At 37.4% G+C, this 18,688-nt stretch overlaps 1 protein-coding gene across 1 annotated transcript in view; it reads right to left on the reverse strand.

The window, feature by feature from the left end:
* CLIC4 (chloride intracellular channel 4) overlaps positions 1-18,688 on the reverse strand; it is a 70,507-nt gene that overhangs the window by 28,848 nt on the left and 22,971 nt on the right. The window contains exon 2 of the mRNA XM_072827764.1: positions 4,412-4,521. Within this exon, the coding sequence (XP_072683865.1) occupies positions 4,412-4,521 (110 nt within the window). The remainder of the gene's footprint in view (positions 1-4,411; positions 4,522-18,688) is intronic.

Below are 18,688 nucleotides of genomic sequence, written 5' to 3' on the forward strand. Positions count from 1 at the left end.
CATTTTGAAAAAGACTGCAAAGATGTGGCAGTAAAGCATACTCTCTCTCTCTCTGTATGACTGTCCATATCTGTCTGTTTCTGTCCCCTCCCCCTCAAGACACACACACACGTATACATGTGATTAATGCATTTATGAGACACATATCTTGATTTGTAGGGTTAACAAGGGCTTCATGTAGGTTAAGTCAGCTTTATAACGGGAAAGAATGGAGTTTGTACTCTCCTGACTGGCCAAAAGCATGAAATGCAGGGTTTCTCTACAAGGCGGACCTGTTCCATTCCATTTAGTCTCTCTGTGTCATTCACGCTGCTGTCACTACCTGGATCCCTCAGTTTGTTGAAGACAGTTTTCAAAAGGATGGAACCACAGAGACACAATAAGGAAAGCAAACTACCTGAAGAATCCATTTAGAATCAGATTTTGTTCTGAGTTTACAAATGACTTTCAAGATATGCAGAACTATCAGTTTTATGGCCCTGTGGTAATATGTTAAATGGTTACAAAATTGTTAAAGTTTAAACTATCATAATAAGTTTCCAAAACTTTATGCTATTATATGGCAACGTACAAGTGAGTCCTACACAATACCTTACAAGTGGTATGTTGACACATGAAGTGGAAGAAAACCATTTGCAACAATGCAAAGGATGGGAGTTTCAGCATATAAGATGAAAATGGAAAAATGGAAGTAAACATTTCCCAGACTCTTTAAAAGCAGTGTTCTCCAATTTATTTCTTTTCTCAGAGAGCATCATAGAGGAGAGATTTTATTCACTGGTAATATAGCAGATACCTCTGCTTTTACAATAAAAAGCTAATTTCTTTCTTTTTTTTCTAAGATTTTATTTATTTGAGAGAGACAGAGTTAGCAACAGAGACAGCGAGAGAGAGCACAAGCAGGGAGGAGAGCCAGAAGCAGGCTCCCCACCAAGCAGGGAGCCCAATGCAGGGCTTCATCTCTGGACCCCAGGATCTTGACCTGAGCTGAAGGCAGATGCTTGACTAACTGAACCATCCATGTGCCCCTAAAAAGCTAATTAAAATTACCATTTCTACTCTCATTTCTCAAAACTAGAAAAGCTTACCTAATAAATATGTTACAAAATATGGCCACACTCAGTTATATCCAAGTCAGCATCTCAGGGGTGTGTGTGCATGTGTCAGAAAAATAAAGACAAGAGGGGGATGCCAATTACTGTTGTCACATTTTCTTCTTTTTCTTCTCTTTGCCTGCCTTTCAGGCTTATCTGTGCTCTAAAGATGCTGATCATGGATTTAGAAATTTCTGGGCATAATGAAGGTAGCAGAAGTCTTCAAAGCTTTTCATCACCGCCACGCAACTATCAGCAGGAAGTATGATATAAAACAATGAATTCTGTTCAATAACAGGCCTGAACATGGTTTGATGAGTAGTAAAAAGTTCCTTGAACACTATTTAACATATAGTAGACACTGAAGAAGAAATGATAATTCTTTTCCTTCTTTTTTCCTGAATTTAAAAACAAGGTAACTGACCTCCGAAGATGAGGCATCTTACCCAATATGCTAGGAAATTCAGTGACAGGGCTCTCTCCACACAGACCCAGGTCTCCATCCCTAATCCACTGCTCCCCATTTGATGACATGTGATAACACCTTTAAATGTGCCCCAAATTTTAATATTTTTATTTATATTTATCTGAAGACTGCTAAAATGGTGGATATATTCCTTCTGAAGCCTGGGCACTTTTTTTCTTTTTTAACCTACAAGTTCTATAATACAATTGCAGCATGAACAGAAAATGAGGTTTAGAAATGACTCCCACTAAAGCATTAAGTCAGCACTTGCAGGCAAGCAATGGGAGATTGTTCCAGGCCTCACAGTGGTACATGAATACCACCAGCATAGTCATTAAAACCAATTGAGATTCAAAGAGAACATGTCACATGGTGCCAGAACTAGAAACTAGCTTGTTTTATGGATGAAATGTCATGTAACGATAATTTTCTCAGAGCACAGAGTGGGCCTCTAAATAGCTCTCAATTGAATCTTATTGCTCTCTACCGGTTTGTTCTGCGATCAGTACTCTTTACCAAGGAATTAGCAATTACCAGGAAAAGCAAGAAAATAAGCACTAGAGGCACTTTCTCCCCCATGGTTTTTATAAAAGCAGTTATACCTAAACTTTTAAAGTTCAGATTTTACGAAAGGTACTTTTTACTATGGAATGTCTTACTCTTCTGTTCAACTTTATTTTACAATGGTTTTTTCAGCCAATATTCACTCTCTTGAAATCTTACTCAAGATTATAAGTGTCTAAATTCATAGAAAAGGTCTGGAAGGATAAAGACCAAACCTAAATGCAGTGCTATCTGTGAAGGGGAAGTTGATGTCCAGGGTCTGGGGATGCAGGGGATTCATTATCATATACTACCTATATACTTTTAATTACCCTTGAGAAGCATATTTCAGATGTATCACAGACTTAAGATTTCTAGAGAAAACTAAAATATAGGCTCCGATTTTAAGTGCTCTCTGTTGATTTTACACAAAGCCCTAGAAAACAGACATCTTTGAATGGTGATACTGACTAATCAGGAAGTCCTGCAGCTTTCATCCTACTTCCCATGTGTCACTTTTCACATGAGGGGTATATTACTCTTATACAAATCCTCAAAAATCAGTCAACTTACAGAATAATGCCTTCAAGAGTTTGTACAGGAAAAGTGTAATAGCCATTCTGAGTTCACTTCCTTTCCTGAACCAAATTCTCCTCGTTCATGGCACTATCACTGGTATGGACCACAATCAAGCCCTGTGTTGAGCTGCTCAAAGAAGGCTTTTTTGAAGCATGGCAGTCAACTCACTTGCTCCAAGCCAAAAATGGAATAGAAAAAATCCGTGTATTTTTAAGACACAGTAAGGGTGTGTGCCTGGTAGCATGGTCTATTTTTAGAAGTTACATTGAGAAACTTCCTTTTTGAATGCATGTAGGAAAAAAACAGTAATAGAAGGGTAACTACATGAATTATTTCATTCTTATAGCAGCTCTGTCCTATATGAGGTAGGCAAATCTTTGAAAGAACCTGTAGTTTTAACTCTCACTATCCCCAGAGGCTTATCTCTGCATTCATATGCATAATGAAAGGGGTTCCTGGATGGCTTATTTTCAATAAATAAATCTTAAGTCTCCAAAATCTTAAATAAGTTCACTAGCAGTAACAATAAAGTTTAAGGAAAGGACAGAAGTCCAGGGAATGCTAGCCAACAACTGAGAATGGGATGACAACTCCCAGATAAGGCTCACTTGGTGACAACCCAGAAGTATACCATGCATGGATTCCATACCCATCAAGTGACAGCTTGCCCATATTTTTACCTGGACACTGTTCGTGACTGATATGCTTAAAAAATAAGCAACAAACCATATTGTTGCACTGGTGTCAAGAGGCATACATTTCCACTGCCCAAGCCTAGATTTCTTGTTAGTATAACTTTTCTTAACCCTTGATTTAAATCTCTTTTCCTGAAGTATGAATGTTCTTCACCTCAAATCTGTTTGCTAAGGAAGAACAGAAGCTCCTGAGTAAAAGGAGCTTACTATTTATCAGAGCTCTTCTCAGCCCTCTCCACTTTGGTCTATGGAGAGAAGGTAAGAAAGAACTCTTCAATGAGTAAGAACAATCACAGGGCGACGGATAACTGCTCTTATATTTAACCAAATAAGGTGAAAATCATGTTATAGAAAATTCCTACTACTCCCTGAAAAGTAGAATAAATGAAACAGACCACAGTGATATTCATTTTCCTAAAATCCCACTTTTGTCTTTAAGGAACCAGATAATATACACCATGTGTTTAGCACATTTTAAACCAGAAGTTGGGGGATCCCTGGGTGGCTCAGCAGTTTGGCGCCTGCCTTTGGTCCAGGGTGTGATCCTGGAGTCCCGGGATCAAGTCCCACATCAGGCTCCATGCATGGAGCCTGCTTCTCCCTCTGCCTGTGTCTCTGCCTCTCTCTCTCTCAGTCTGTGTCTCTCATGAATAAATAAATTTAAAAAATATAAAAAATAAAATAAAATGAAATAAACCAGAAGTTGTCTGCTGAGAAAGTTCTTCATAGCTCCACATTCACACTGGAAAGTCAAAAATTTCCCTGCATCCACACTAAAACTTAGCTTCCGATGCTGCTCTTGAAATTAAAGGTAAACACACAATACATTCTGAACAGCCAGTAAATGCGATTTATTGACATTGTGAGTTATGAATACTTATACAAGTTAAATGTATCCACAAATAAGCTGAACTTTAATAAATATATTCATTTCCTTTAGAGAACATATGCACACAAAGCGAGGACTAGGGAGAAGATCAAACTGAAAACAGCATATACTCAATTTAAGTTGATTTCAAACCATAAACTCTTACCTCTTCAGGTCCACGGTTGTGACACTAAATACAACTCCTTTGAGCCAAAGAATCATGAAGAGCCTCTGCGAAAAGGGGCAGTTTCCTATGCTTTCACCATCACTGCCAGCCTGGGAAACAGAAATCAACATTAAAAAACTGGGCCAAAGTAGTGATACTCTAAACAATAGACCTTTTTTGATTTATAACCAAGGGTTCAAGAAGACAGGAAAAGTTACATTATGGAAATAAGGGTGGAAACTCGGGTCTTTTATTCTGCTCTTTCATTTACCCCTCTCCTTAAAAATGGCCAATCTACTACAGCACTGTCCTAGAGAAATTTCTGGAATGGTAAAAATGATCTCTATTACCACTGTCCAATCCAGTAGTCATTTGTGACGTATGGTTCTTAAAAATGTGGCTAGTTCCACTGAATTTTTTTGTTTTTAATTAATTTTATGAAATAGAAGTCATTTCTTGTTCTATGAGACAGTATTCTTTAAAAGGCAACATAAAAAGGGAAACTTGCAGGTGTGTCTCTCTCCAGAGTTAAATAATCACCAACCCCCACCCATTTAAAAAAATGTTCATTATGAAAATCCCATATCCTGTTTCACGCATTCCTTCAAGAAGTAAGAAAATAATAAGATATCTTTTTAAAAAGTATCTGTAATCCTATTTAGTATGAATGGAGCGGTGGACGACTTCCCCGAGCTCAATGATGAAGTAGAATTTTCCTAAAAATCAGAGGGGGACAAATCTTTACTTCTGTCATGTATGCTCCCAGCTTACAAAGCAGGGATGAGGAAAGCAGGGAACAGGAACAGGGAAAGCAAGCCAGTATGCTGGAAGAGAACATTCTGACACTTTGCTAGGAAGCAACACAGCCCATTTCACCACAAAGTCTGTGGAAAAAGCCAGAAATAACTTTCAACAGCTCATTCAAAGATGCATGGTTCAAGTTTCTGTTTATCATCCCAAAGTAATTCTCAAAATACTCAGAAGCCACGTCAGTAAGATGCTTACATTAGTAAAGTTACTAATTCCTAAGCTACTGGGGAAATAGGGTGGAGTAAAAAATAATAATAAAAGCAGTTACCTGACTAAATGTAATACAACTAACAAAATACATGGGCATAAAAGGAGGATCCCAGAACCCTACCCTAATCAGACAGGAGAGAGTTGCACAAGTGCACTTGGCTTTTTTTTTTTTTTTTAAATCATTCTTTATCAGAAACGAAACATACACAGAATTGTAACCAGGGTGAGTCATATTCATTTCTAGTACTGCAACTTGCACAAAACCTGACTTTTTGAAAAGAAGGCCTAGTTCTTAAACTTTCACATGATTAAGAATCATCTAAATAAACATTTTAAATGAAGATTTCTGGGCCTTAAATCCAAAGATTCTGATTCAGGAGACTTCCTGGGTGGGGCACCCTGGCACCAAAGGAGATCACAAGGCAAAGTGTCTGTACAACACACTGAGAGACACCGGTATGGGAAAGTCAGGATGATACTCCTTTAAAGCACAAGTCCCGGGGTGCCTGGGTGGCTCAGTGGTTAAGCATCTGCCTTTGGCTCACATCATGATCCAGGGGTCCTGGGATCAAGTCCCAAATTGGGTGCCCCACAGGGGGTCTGCTTCTCCCTCTGCCTCTGTCTCTGCCTCTCTCTGTCTCTCATGAATAAATAAATAAAATCTTTTTAAAGAAATAAATAAAGCACAAGTCTCTTCATAGCACTAAGTCATCCTATGATACAACGTAACAAAGTGGTACTCAAAGTTGCTTTTTTGAAGATGCTGGCCATTCCAACACCTACAGGACACCGGTACCATACGAGTTTATCACAGATGATAAAAAGGTAAAATATTATCTTTCCACACTGCTTGATGATTCGTATATGTACACAAGGTTGTAGCTTTAGATAGTCAAATCTTATCATCATTCTTGTTGTTTTGTTTTCCCCTCTCGGTATTAGCAGCAGAAATAGAACTACAAGAAAATGTATACCAATTTCAGACTTACTGAAGAAGCAATAAAGTCTGGTAGACAAAGAACAAGTCTGACTCAATCTGTCTTATTCCATTTGTTTCATCTATAAAATGAACCATAATTTCCAAAGATGCCTGTCATAATGTTAATTGTATCGGTAAAGAATTTGTAGTAAAGATGTTACAGGTAGGCACTTGGAAAGCTATTAAAACAAAGGCAAGCTGGAGATAAACAGCGATTGGCTACAGATCAAAAATATACCACACCACAATTTCCTACAATGGTCTGCAGAGCATATGCTAGAGTATGGACAGAGAAATCTTGGGACATAGACACTGCATAACGACCTAGTCAAGATGCAAACTCCCCCTTTCCCATCACCTCCTTTTTCTACAATTTTCTAGCACATTTTACCAATGTACTCTACTCTCTCAGACATATCTGAAGCTTGTTACACATCTACTACTCCTTATAAAACTATTCTTTTATGCACACAAATAAAAGTATGTGTACCCTCCAAGAAAGATCTGAAAAACTGCTATTTTAATTAACTACTCCCAAAACTCATAAAAGTTCAAATAAGAAACATTGCCAAGTACAAGTTTTTCTGAACTTTTAATAGCATGAGAAGATTGGGAGCTAATAACCAGATAATGTTTTCATCAAATACAGGGAAACTGGAAAAATTTGGATTTCTAGAAGTCATAAGTCAAAAACTTCCTCCTTTAATGCATGTTGTAATAATAAAATTGCATTTCAACATTTCAATAGAATTCTACTCGATTCAAGGATCAAAATCATGCTCTTCAATATGAACTACACTGAACATAATTTATTGGCACAATTGACTGAGGAGGATGTTATGGTAGAAAGCATTATACACTGAAAATCAGGATACCTTTATTCTATACCCCCATTTTTTATTATAGCAATAAAAAAATCAACACACAGGTATATCTAAGAATAGCATCTAAGTACACTTCTAAAAACAAGAACTTTACTTTTTTTTTTACTGCTTCTAACAGTACATTCATTATGTTAAAAGTAATCAAAAACTGAAACCCTGCAGAAAGTCAGAGTTCCCCTACCTTTGAACCATTCACTAGTTACTTATTCTTCCAGATTTTTATTGTGTGCATACTGCTTTTCTCTTTGAAAAATGTGATTACACTATATATAACTTTTTTATAATCTACATTATTTTATTCTCAATTTAATGTGGCTGTAATGTGCCCACCAGAATGGTGTCCCAGAGGGCCAGAGGGAGCCAGGGCTTTCAACCCCGCCAGCCAGAAAAATGAAGCCCTATTCCTCCCCACTCTGGTGGGGTCAGACAAGGCCCAGTATACAGCAGTCAGGACGTTCACCATCAACCAGAAGTAATGAGACTACCTCACCTGGGAGTCAGGGGAGACTACATAAGGAACTGGAACTCCCACTCCTGCCTGGCAGGAATGAGGAGCCAGTCCAGGGGTATGGGTGGAGGCCACTGTAGATATTCATTCTCTATCTGTCTGTAACAAGGCAGTGTCATGCCCTTCTCCCCTCCCACTCTCCTCCAGAGCAGAGTCAGAGAAGTCTTACTGGAGTGCTAGAGAAGTTTAAACAAAGTTTAAACAAGATCCAGAGTCTCATAATATGAAAATGTCTAGGTTTTGATCAAAAATCACTTGTCATACTAAGAACCACATCAAACTGAATGAAAAAAGGCAATCAATAATGTCTGACACCAGTATGACAGAGGTTTTAGAATCTGCTGACAAAGATTTTAAAGCAGCCATAATAAAGGTGCTTCAATGAGCAATTATGAACAGCTTGAAACAAGTGAAAATACAGCCTCAGCAAACAAACAGAAGATGTAAAGAACCAGAAAGAAATTCTATAACTAAACAATTAAATAACAACAACAAAAAAGAGCTCAGAGGATGAGCTCAACAGCCAAATGGAAGGGACAGGGAAAGAAAGAATCACTGAACTGGAAGACAGAACAGAAATGATAGCCCACTCTGCACAGAGAAAAAGTAAACTGAAAAAAATCACACTTCCTATATATTTCCATATTTTGATGTCATCCATCTAACAGTTGTTTTTGAAGGCTTCATTTATGCTATTCATCTAACAATTTCATTGGTATAAATTTATTTTCTAGAAACATTTATATAGATGCCCAAAGACACAGTAAGAAGGAGGCATACTGAAGCACTGTTTGCAACTACGAACCACTGGAGACCACCCAAGGCCAACCACTAAACGATCTGTTCATTACCGACCACAGCCAGAGGGTAGAAGTCTGGGCTGCCCATGTGGCCTTTGTGCATGCATGGGCAGTCCGGTCATGGTTTTTCTCCGTGGTGTTTGAAGTAAAGCAGCTGTTGTCTGAAAGTCTTCTGTCTTAAGCTTAGGCTGCCTCTCTCCTGGCCCTCTGGCTAGAGAGGGCAGACAGACCTCTATTAGAGCTTGTCTGCATCTGTTGGTGCTTCCAGCTGCCAGCTCCTATAGCTCTGAGTCTGGGACAGATCAGGGCAAAAAAAAAAAAAAAAAAAAAAAGACACTCACCTACTCTGCCTTCCCAGAAGTGGAAGTCTCTCAGAAGTATTAAATTCAGAAAGCAAAATTTAAAATGTAGAAAATGTGGTATATCCATACAGTGGAATAGTATTCAACAATAAAAAGCAATGAGGTATTTTGATATAGGCTGTACGTAGGATGAATTTTGAAAAATTATGCTAAATGAAAGGAGTTCATCACCAAAAAACACATATTATATGATTCTATTTATAGGAAATGTCCAAAATAGGCAAATCAACTGAAACAGAAGGAAGATTAGTAGTTACCTACCTAGGGCTTTTGTAGGGCAGGAAGGAAAGAAGGGTGGGGAATGAATACTAACAAATACAGGGATTCTTTTTTCTGGAGTGCTAAAAATGTTCTAAAATTGGACTGTAGTGATGGCTGCACAACTCTGAATATACTAAAAAACACTTCAAAAGTACACATTATACGGTGCATGAATCCTATCTCAATAAAGCTGTTTTAGATATACTGGCACAAATTACAAGTATAAATATACACATACTAGACAAGATTTTAATTCGGAATACATAGTTTTAATATGATGATTCATATTATACAAAAAACATACATGCCCATTATATTTTCTCAAAAATTAGAAAACCCAAGATGCCTGGGTGACTCAGCAGTTGAGCATCTGCCTTCAGTTCAGGGTGTGATCCCAAGGTCTGGGATGGAGTCCTGCATCAGGCTCCCTACAAGGAGTCTCTTTCTCCCTCTGCCTATGTCTCTGCCTGTTTGTGTCTCTCATGAATAAATAAAATAAAATCTTTAAAAAATATATTAGGAAGCCCAAATAAAGCAAAAACTTGAATAATCTCACTGACACAGATATAACCACCAATTTCCAGATAAAGGATGAGTCTTAGCATTCATTTAAGTTTTGTTCTTATAACAGGGGTAGTTTGTTTAACTTGCTTTCTGGGGTTCCTCGTACACACTATTCCTCACCCTCCTCCCTCCAGGCCTCTGTTGTAATTCCCAAATTGCTTAATACCAGTATTTAATCAGAAACTGGAAGATTAACTCCTACATTGCTAAATAGGGGTCAGTGGTTGATGCCATAAACATTTTAATGTTTTACTAATTCAAGGTTAAGGAATGGCTCACTTAGAAAACCTAGTTTAATCAGTTGTTAGAATAGTCATTTTAAAACACCCAAGAAGGTGAGCTTGAACTTCATTCCTCTCTATTTCTTTGTGTTTAAGGGACAGGAGTGGGGGTGATGGTGACTAGGGTAAGAAAGACAAACCTGAGAAATGAAGGCAAAAATGTGCTTCTGATGATTAAATTATTTTCCCTGACACATTTTCTAGGGAATACATAAAACAGGATGCCAAAAGAATAAGTTTAAGAATTATTAGGCTTCATTTACCTTTAGGGTGGATTCTATCTAACTTAGCTATCTGGATACACAAAATGACTTGCTTTGACTGAGATTAACATAGAAGTCTCAAAACAACATGATAAATGGGCAAAGTCACCTGGTTTCTATTATTCACTTTTTCAGAGTTTTTCCTAAGTACATGCTAGAACCAGATTTAGAGTTCTAAAGTTTAATAAGCTATCATCCTTCTACGGAGTCTGCAAAGAATCGAGGAAACAATAAGGTTTAGAATCTGGATTTGAAGGCTGACCTCACTACTTATTAGACATGTAATCTTTAGAAAGTTACTTAACATCTGTAAAACTTGACTTCCTCTACCATGTTATTAGGGGGTCAAATTAGTTAGGACACAAACAGTTCCTGGCACATGGTAAGAGTTTAGGTAAACGTTATTTGACCTTAAAGATATTTCACGGACTCAAGACCTAACAACGGGCTCTTCAGCACTTAGCCATTAGAATCCCTAGTTTTAAAAAAAAAAAAGAATCCCTAGTTACTTTATTTTTCCTGAAAATAAAGATTCATGTGCACAGTACAAATATCAAAAAGCTTGAAGGCTTACAATGAACAACTCCCTCCTGTCCCCCCTGGTTTTAGACCATTGTGCTGGTCTAAGCCCTTGGATGTGTTAACTCCTTCAGTTCCCCTTGACAATATACCAAGGTAGGTCATGTTATTGTTTCCTTTTTGTACAAGAGGAAAACTGGCCCAGAGAAGTCGCTTTTTCAAAGTCACACAGCTAGGAAGTGATGGCGTTACGTAAGTGGGGCTTAGTTAACTACCACCATCTGCCAAATCAGAAAATATAAGGATTAACTAGATGAATATAGCTGAAGAGTTTGTTTGGGGAGAGTAGAGAGTTCATTTTCAGAAAGATAAATGTTTTATGTGGAACTCAAACAGCCTAGCCCAGAGTTTCATCTAACCTTGGTAGTTGGGTATCCTCATGTAATTTCACACGAATCTGTTCTTCCCTAAATTGCACAGGTCCTAACCTGGAGAGTATACCTCAGGACTTGGTGATACCAATCAAGAAAATGGTAGCATCCAAGGTTGTTCCCATGCCCTAATAAAATGCAGATTACTGGCTGCCTGGCCTAGTTGGTTGAGGGTGCCATTCTTGGTTTCAGCTCAGGTCATGATCTCCTGCATCATGGGATCAAGCCCCACGTCAGGCTCCATGCTCAGTGGGGAGTCCACTTGGGATTCTCTTTCCCTCTTCCCCTACTTCTCCCCCTGCTCACACGTGGACACACACTCTCTCTCAAATAAATAAATCTTTTTAAAAAAATTAAATAAATAAAATGCAGGTTACCAAGCCTTGTCTCCAGACATTTGGATTCAGTATATCTTTGGTGGGGTCCAGGAATCTGCAATTTTTAACAAGCCATTTCAAGCAATTCTAATTCTGATGCATACGGTGGGCAGACTATATTTTAGTAAACACTGACACAGAGGAAAAACATGCCAAAAAATAATGACTGGAAAGAAGTTTACTCCACAGTTAGACTTTGAATTCCTCGTGATGCCTTTTGGACTCTGCTCTTTGTAGACCAGCAACCTGATCACCATTTGTTAGATGCAGCTTTGGTAAATAACAGCCTCCTACTTTAAAGGAATACTACTCTATCTGTCCTCAAAGCAAGAAATATCAAGACTTAAGCCAAGCCAACCTAAAAGCTCTTTAAAATCTAGACACTCAGGGGCGCCTGGGTGGCTCAGTTGGTTAAGCAACCTACTCTTGGTTTCGGCTCAGGTCATGATCTGAGGGTTGTGGGATGGAGTCCCACATCGGACTCTGTGCCCAATGGGAAGTTTGCTTCTCTCCTTCTCTTCCCTGACCCCTCAACTTGTGTGCACTCTCTCTCTCAAATAAATAAAATCTAAAAAAACAAAAAACCTAAACACTCAAATTCAAGAATATTCTTATTTACACAAACTAAGAAGCAAAAGCAAAACAATGTAATAATGATGTTTCTAAGGGCTTGTCTTACAGGGCCAAATATAATGTTAAGGATATTATGGTGACACAGAGTCCTCTAGAGATCAACTTCTTTATGCTGTGGGATGGTTATATCTGGTTTAGAAGAACAATTACAAATTGTAATTACTATATTATATTACTAAGTGATTTGACTTGTCAGGAGAAAAAGAAAAAAAAGAAGAAAAGATTTTTCTGTGATGTTAGGGACATGAATCAATACCTAACCTGAAAAACAGGCTAGGTTTTCCACTTAGAAGCTTTATAAATTTATAAGTGGATAAGTCACTTAACCTCTTTGCCTTTTAGTTTTCCTTTCTAGAAAGGGGGGTCTGGGATGGGGGGTGGGAGGTTGGAAACTGCTTTACAGAAGCTGGTAACTATAATGTTGTGATACAAGATATATATTCCTACTCTTAGGGAATACACTGTATGCAACCTTAAAAGAAGGAGAACCTATGCTACAAATAGGGTAGCAAGTTAATAGGTAAACCAGGTAAAGGATGGTCTTTGTACTGTTCTTATACCTGCAATTTGAAAGTGTGAAATTATTTCCAATTTAGTGGTTTTTAAATTATTCGTTTAGTTTTCACTTCTGTGAAAGTTTCTAACTATTACTCACTTTTACTGTGCCATCTATATATTATCTCCAAGGACACATAAAAATCAATCTTTTTAAATTAAAAATGTTTATTTCTTAATCATCCATCAACCATGTGAGGACCTACACTAAATACTGGAGATCTAGTGATGAGTAAGAAAAGACATGGTTCCTACCTTGGTCTACAAAGTTGAATCTCAGGAATTTAAGAATGTGAAAACACACTAAAAATGAAAATCATTACAGGATACAGTGTAACTCAAAATACATTCTGCAATGGGACTCCTGGATGGCTCAGTCAGTGAAGCATGTGACTCCTGATCTCGGGGTTGTGAGAGCCCAACAAAGGGTGTAGAGATTCTTTAGAAATAAAATCTTAAAAAAAAAAAAAATGCTTCCCAACAATTTGAAACCATACTTTAACATTTTATCAAAAGTGTCATAAACATCCCCCAGTAAATCATGATTTTGTGAGTTTCAGTTTTATGGGCTTGCCATGGCTACTCCCTTGAGTTGTGAATTCAGCTTTTAAACAGGAGACTTGATGTTCTCTTGCTTCAGACTAAATCACCAAATTGAGGAATCATTCAAAACTATCGAAAAATATGTTTTTGTTGTATTTTACTTTCAAATATCAAAAAATGAGGCAACTGAAAGTATAAACAAAGTTTATCATGCTTAACCATATAAAATAACCTAAAATTTATAGTTATTACTAAAGTCATAAAGACTCAAAGATACTTGAAGGTTCTTGGAGGAAATCACTGAAATACAGAATTTAGCCCAGTTTTAGCTAAATGTCATGATTTTGTGATACAGTTCTCTTTTTAAAGCTTCTTCCACTCACAACTATGGATAATTAAACCTGTCAAATGGGAAACAGAATTCATTTTCCAATAATTTCTCAGGCTAGTTCTATTTCCGTTAGTAAATGACCAAATTATGATTTAATTACCTAAAAGAGCTAATAAGTTAATTTAAAATAAAAAGAAGCCTGTAAATATGTGCAATAGTCTTTAAAACTGAAGTCTGTGCAAAAGTTCTCTATTCTCCTTTCCCTATATGCCTTCCCAATCCATGTTCTTGAGGACGCTATACCACGATTCCTTTATCCCTTCCCATTTGTCTGGTACAAGGCCACATGAACCTGGACACTTTTGTGACTCAAAATCACAGTATCTTCCACTGCCATACCTGTCCTTTACATGAAACGCAAACCTTATCTCTTAGAAACCTTTCTAGATCACTCTAGCCCAAATTAGTTACATGTCCTCTCAACTTCTACTCTGGCTTCTCAGACTCAGATGTCAACAGAAATCATCAGAAGATCCTGTTAAGATGCAGCTTCTGATTTAGTAGCTCTGAGGTGGGGCTCAAGCTTCTGCATCTCTTACAAATGTCAAGGAATAGCAAGCCTGTGCCCCTTATTTAACAATTAATATTGAGTTGCCCTGTGATCTCTTAAATTGTCACTATGTATTATTACTTTACTATTCATATCCCTTTAATGTATCTCCTGGGCTAAACTATAACTTCACTGAGATGGTGTACACTTTTTTTTGTCTTCCCATAGGACCTCATCTACTGCAGATGCCTTATTATTTATTAGCTTTCTACTGATTGCTAAAAACAAAAGCCTCTAAGTTACAAAGAATGTGCTTCAGGTTATCAGTATGGGGGGGGGGGGGAAACACTATGTTAAATCTTTCTTATTAAAGCTTCTCAAAAATTTAAATTAGTTTTCCAGGTGAACTTGGGATAGAGCTAACAAACCACAGAAGCCACAAACTCCAAGAATTGCCTGCCCAACACCCACTCTCCCACTTTTTATTGCTGACAGAATTTCAATTTTTGATCAGGCATCTGTTCATCCTTCCCCCAAGATGATGGACCCAATCCCCCAAATTAGAAGTAAATCCTGACTAATTCTAAGCCAGTCATGATAGGTCCATTCCTCTTGCCAGTGATTAGTGGCAAGACCTGGGGATTAGATCCAATTCTAGTTGACAAGAGTCTCCTGAGAAAACTTTCCTGCTCTTAAGACCAAGACACCAGAAGAGGAAACCCTTGAATGTGAAACCTGTGGCTGCTGTGGCCAACCTGACATAAGCCAGAGACTGCAAACACCACCAAAAAACAACAGAGCCAAGAAAATCACAAAGAAGGGAGCCAGACCTTGACATACTACACATGGGGCCGTCCTCCTACTATATACTTCTTTCATTATATGTTTCCTTAGTGGTTAAAGCAATTTGAGGTAGTTTTCTGTTTTTCACAACCTTAAGTATTCCAAACATTCCCACCATTTATCTCCAATTATGTGCAGCAGGAAGAACAAAAACATTATATGGTAAGGAAAGAAAAAGTTCTCAATATAAGCTAAAGGAGATATAGTAGCCATTCCAGGGCTCTGGTTTGTTTACAATTAATTCTATATTCTATAGGCTGTAATTTAAACTTTGCTCTGGAATTTCAGAGTGCTGGGTAGCATTTGTCATTTATGTTCAAACTATAGGCTTTTTTCCTCATTCTCAGGACAGCTCACAGAAAGAACACCTTCTTGTCCAGGCCCCAGGTGTGTTTATTGGACATGCAACACACCCTTACTGAGGACACATTATCTCCCAAGCCCTGGGAGGGGACACTGAGTAAACAACTGTGAGTGAGTCAGATAAGACCTGAGGCCTCCTGAAATTTAGATTTCTGTGAAATAAACAATGTATCAAGTTAAAAACTGTATACTGCAATAAGTGCCAAAAGGGAAACAGAGTACTAAGAGTAAGGATAAGGAGCACCTACTTTAAATAAGATGATCAGAAAAGATCTCCTAGGCCTACAGAATGAGAAGGAGCTAGCCGTGCAAGACCCAGTGGAAGTAGGAGAGTGGTGTTGGCAGGGGCTAGATCATGAAAGATCTTCTAGACCATATTCAGGAGTTTGAATTTTCTGTTTACAGAGAGAATATTTATTTGCTTATTTGAAATGTTTACCAAGTGCCTACTGTGCAAAAAGAGATCATTTAATACAATGGTTAACAAGGACTCTGGAAGCAGAGTGTCTGGTTTGATATTCTACTTAACCTACTATGTGATACCGGGTACTTAACCTCATGGGGACTCTGTTTCCTTATACATAAAATGAGGATTACCTACTTCATAGTTAGGAGATTAAAGGAGTTAATATGACAATTCTTAAAACACTGCCTAGCATCTGGTAAGTGCTCAGTAACAAAGTATGTGCTAAGTAGAGAACAATTTCCTGACTTCATGGAGCTTGGGGGAAATGCTAGAGAATGGGGTAATGGAATACCACTGAAGGGTAGGGGCATATTAGGGCAAAAATCCAACTTCCATTTTAAGACAATAAATAATACTTGCTACCATATGGAGAACAGGCTGGGGACATAAAGCTGGTGAAGAATGTACACTAGGAGACTTGGAATGTGGCTTAGATTCAAGGCAATGGAGTTAGAAAGAAATGCATGGATTAAATTGAACTGAGAGGGTACAATCCTAAAGACTTGTGATGATTTATACGTGGGAAGTAAAGGAAAGAAAGTAATCAAATAACTCCAAGTTTACTGGTTTGAGCAACTGTGTAGAGGAAAGCCTCAAGATAAGGGTGGGGGTGTGCCTATACTTTGCTGGAAAAATAGAGAAATCCTTTCAAGAAATAACCATACATCATCTTGGTTTAAAAATATTTCTTAAGTGTGAAAGGCCACAAACCAAAATTGACATTGATGATCACATGACACACTTTAGGGGAGGTGGAGACAGTTGTATTAACTTTATACCTCTCTGTACTATTTTGTTTTTCCTTCTTTTGTGAGGGAAGGATTTAAGAAAATTATAAAAGAAAATGTTCAAAATGTTTACACATGACAATCTTATTCCTGTCCCTAACCACTGCCAAGATACTAAACTGCTTAAAGATGACAGAACTTATTTAGAATGCTTCATTTTGCTTGAAAAAATGCTGAATTCAAAGTAATCACTCAAAATGACTAGCCTAAATAAAGTAGGGAATGAATGACAATTGAAAAAGATTCTATTGAGTACTTTTTGTTCTGTTACATATTTGAAGCACATACTGAAAATGAAAACAAAGGCTCTAATCTATACTCAAATCAAATCTGAAATGCCTCAGCTAGAATCGTTTATTAAAACAGTGTCAGGTATACAATGACCAGACTTTCCACTTCAGCACAGCAGAACTATAACAAAAACAATTTCTGTTGAAATGTTTAATTTACATTCACCCACCAAAATCCTAAGATAGAAGGAATAAAGTCTATTACCTCTTCAGAGCAAATTACATACCATATATAATTTAAAATACTGAATGACAAAAAAGAAAAAAAAAAGGTAACCAAAAGCAGAATCCTTTTTCCTATCTGGATCAACCTTGATTCTACTCCCTGTATAGGAATCAAATAGAACAAATGAAAATGTCACCAAAGTAGCCTAGAAACAAGTTAACAGCTACTGTTTAATTCAGTAGTTTGTATCTCACTTGATATGCACTATTATGAAAATGTTTTATATATGTTAATACAATAACCATATGAAGTGAGATACTGCTTTCTTCATATTTCAGAGGAAAGTAACTCAAGTAACTAAGTAGTAGAAGAACTGAAGTTTGCTGTCTGAGGTTCATGCTATTAAGCACTTTTACAATTTCCTACACCAAACCAAGGTTAAAGAGAGATGCTGGAATCTTAGCTGCTTAATCTCATGATTTTACAGTACAACCACCATCCCATTCATATGGACATTACTACCAAGTAAATGAAATTACCTAAACTACAATCAATATAATATAATCTACAACTTTTATTTCAAATTTTCTAGTAGCCATATTTTTTAAAAAGGTAAAAAAAAAGAAACAGGTGAAATTAATTTAAATATTTAATTCTACATATCTAAAATATAATTTCAACACATAATTGATATAACAATAATATTCTTTGCACTAAATCTTTGAAATCTGGTATAGATTTTATAGTACATCTCAATTCAAACTAAACACATTTCGAGCACCCAACAGTCACATATGCCTAGTGGCTCATATTGGTCAGCACACGCCTGGAGAACAAGCCTCTGTACAACCAACACCAGTTAACACCAAGACCATGTACTAAAGGTCATGTACCTAGTCTCATCAACTCAACATTCAAGTTCTCAGAAATTATTTATTCTTATTCCAAACAAATTTTAACAAGTTTATCTGGCTTACCAAACTACAACAAAAAAGTTAAGGAAATGGGCTGCATCAACAGAGCTAAGCTGGCAAAGGAAGAAAGAGAAAACACACACAAACACACACATGCATCCATGCATGCACACACACAAAAGAAATCTAGATTCAAAAAGCCTAATAGCTGAGGCCACTTAACAGAAAGGCAAAACTAGTCTTCCATACCTCAACAGTTCCCCAGGCCATTGTGGCATTACTGAATTCATCGGAACATTAATGGGCACTTAAATTCAGCATTCTAAGAAGTCAAGGAAGCATTGATATATTTTAGAAATGTGTTCATTTAGGAGCACTTAGGTGGCTGAGTTGGTTAAGTGTCTGACTTCCACTCAGGTCATGATCTCAGGGTACTGGGACTGAGCTCCTCATCAGACTCCACATTCAGCAGGGAGCCTGCTTGTCCCTCTCTCTCTACCCCCAACTCCCGCTTGTGCATTCACATGCATGCTCTGTCTCTCTCAAATAAATAAATAAAATATTAAAAAGAAAACTTCATTTAAAA

The sequence above is a fragment of the Canis lupus genome, chromosome 5 (genome assembly GCF_048164855.1).
Source record: "Canis lupus baileyi chromosome 5, mCanLup2.hap1, whole genome shotgun sequence".
Classification (NCBI taxonomy): Eukaryota; Metazoa; Chordata; class Mammalia; order Carnivora; family Canidae; genus Canis; species Canis lupus.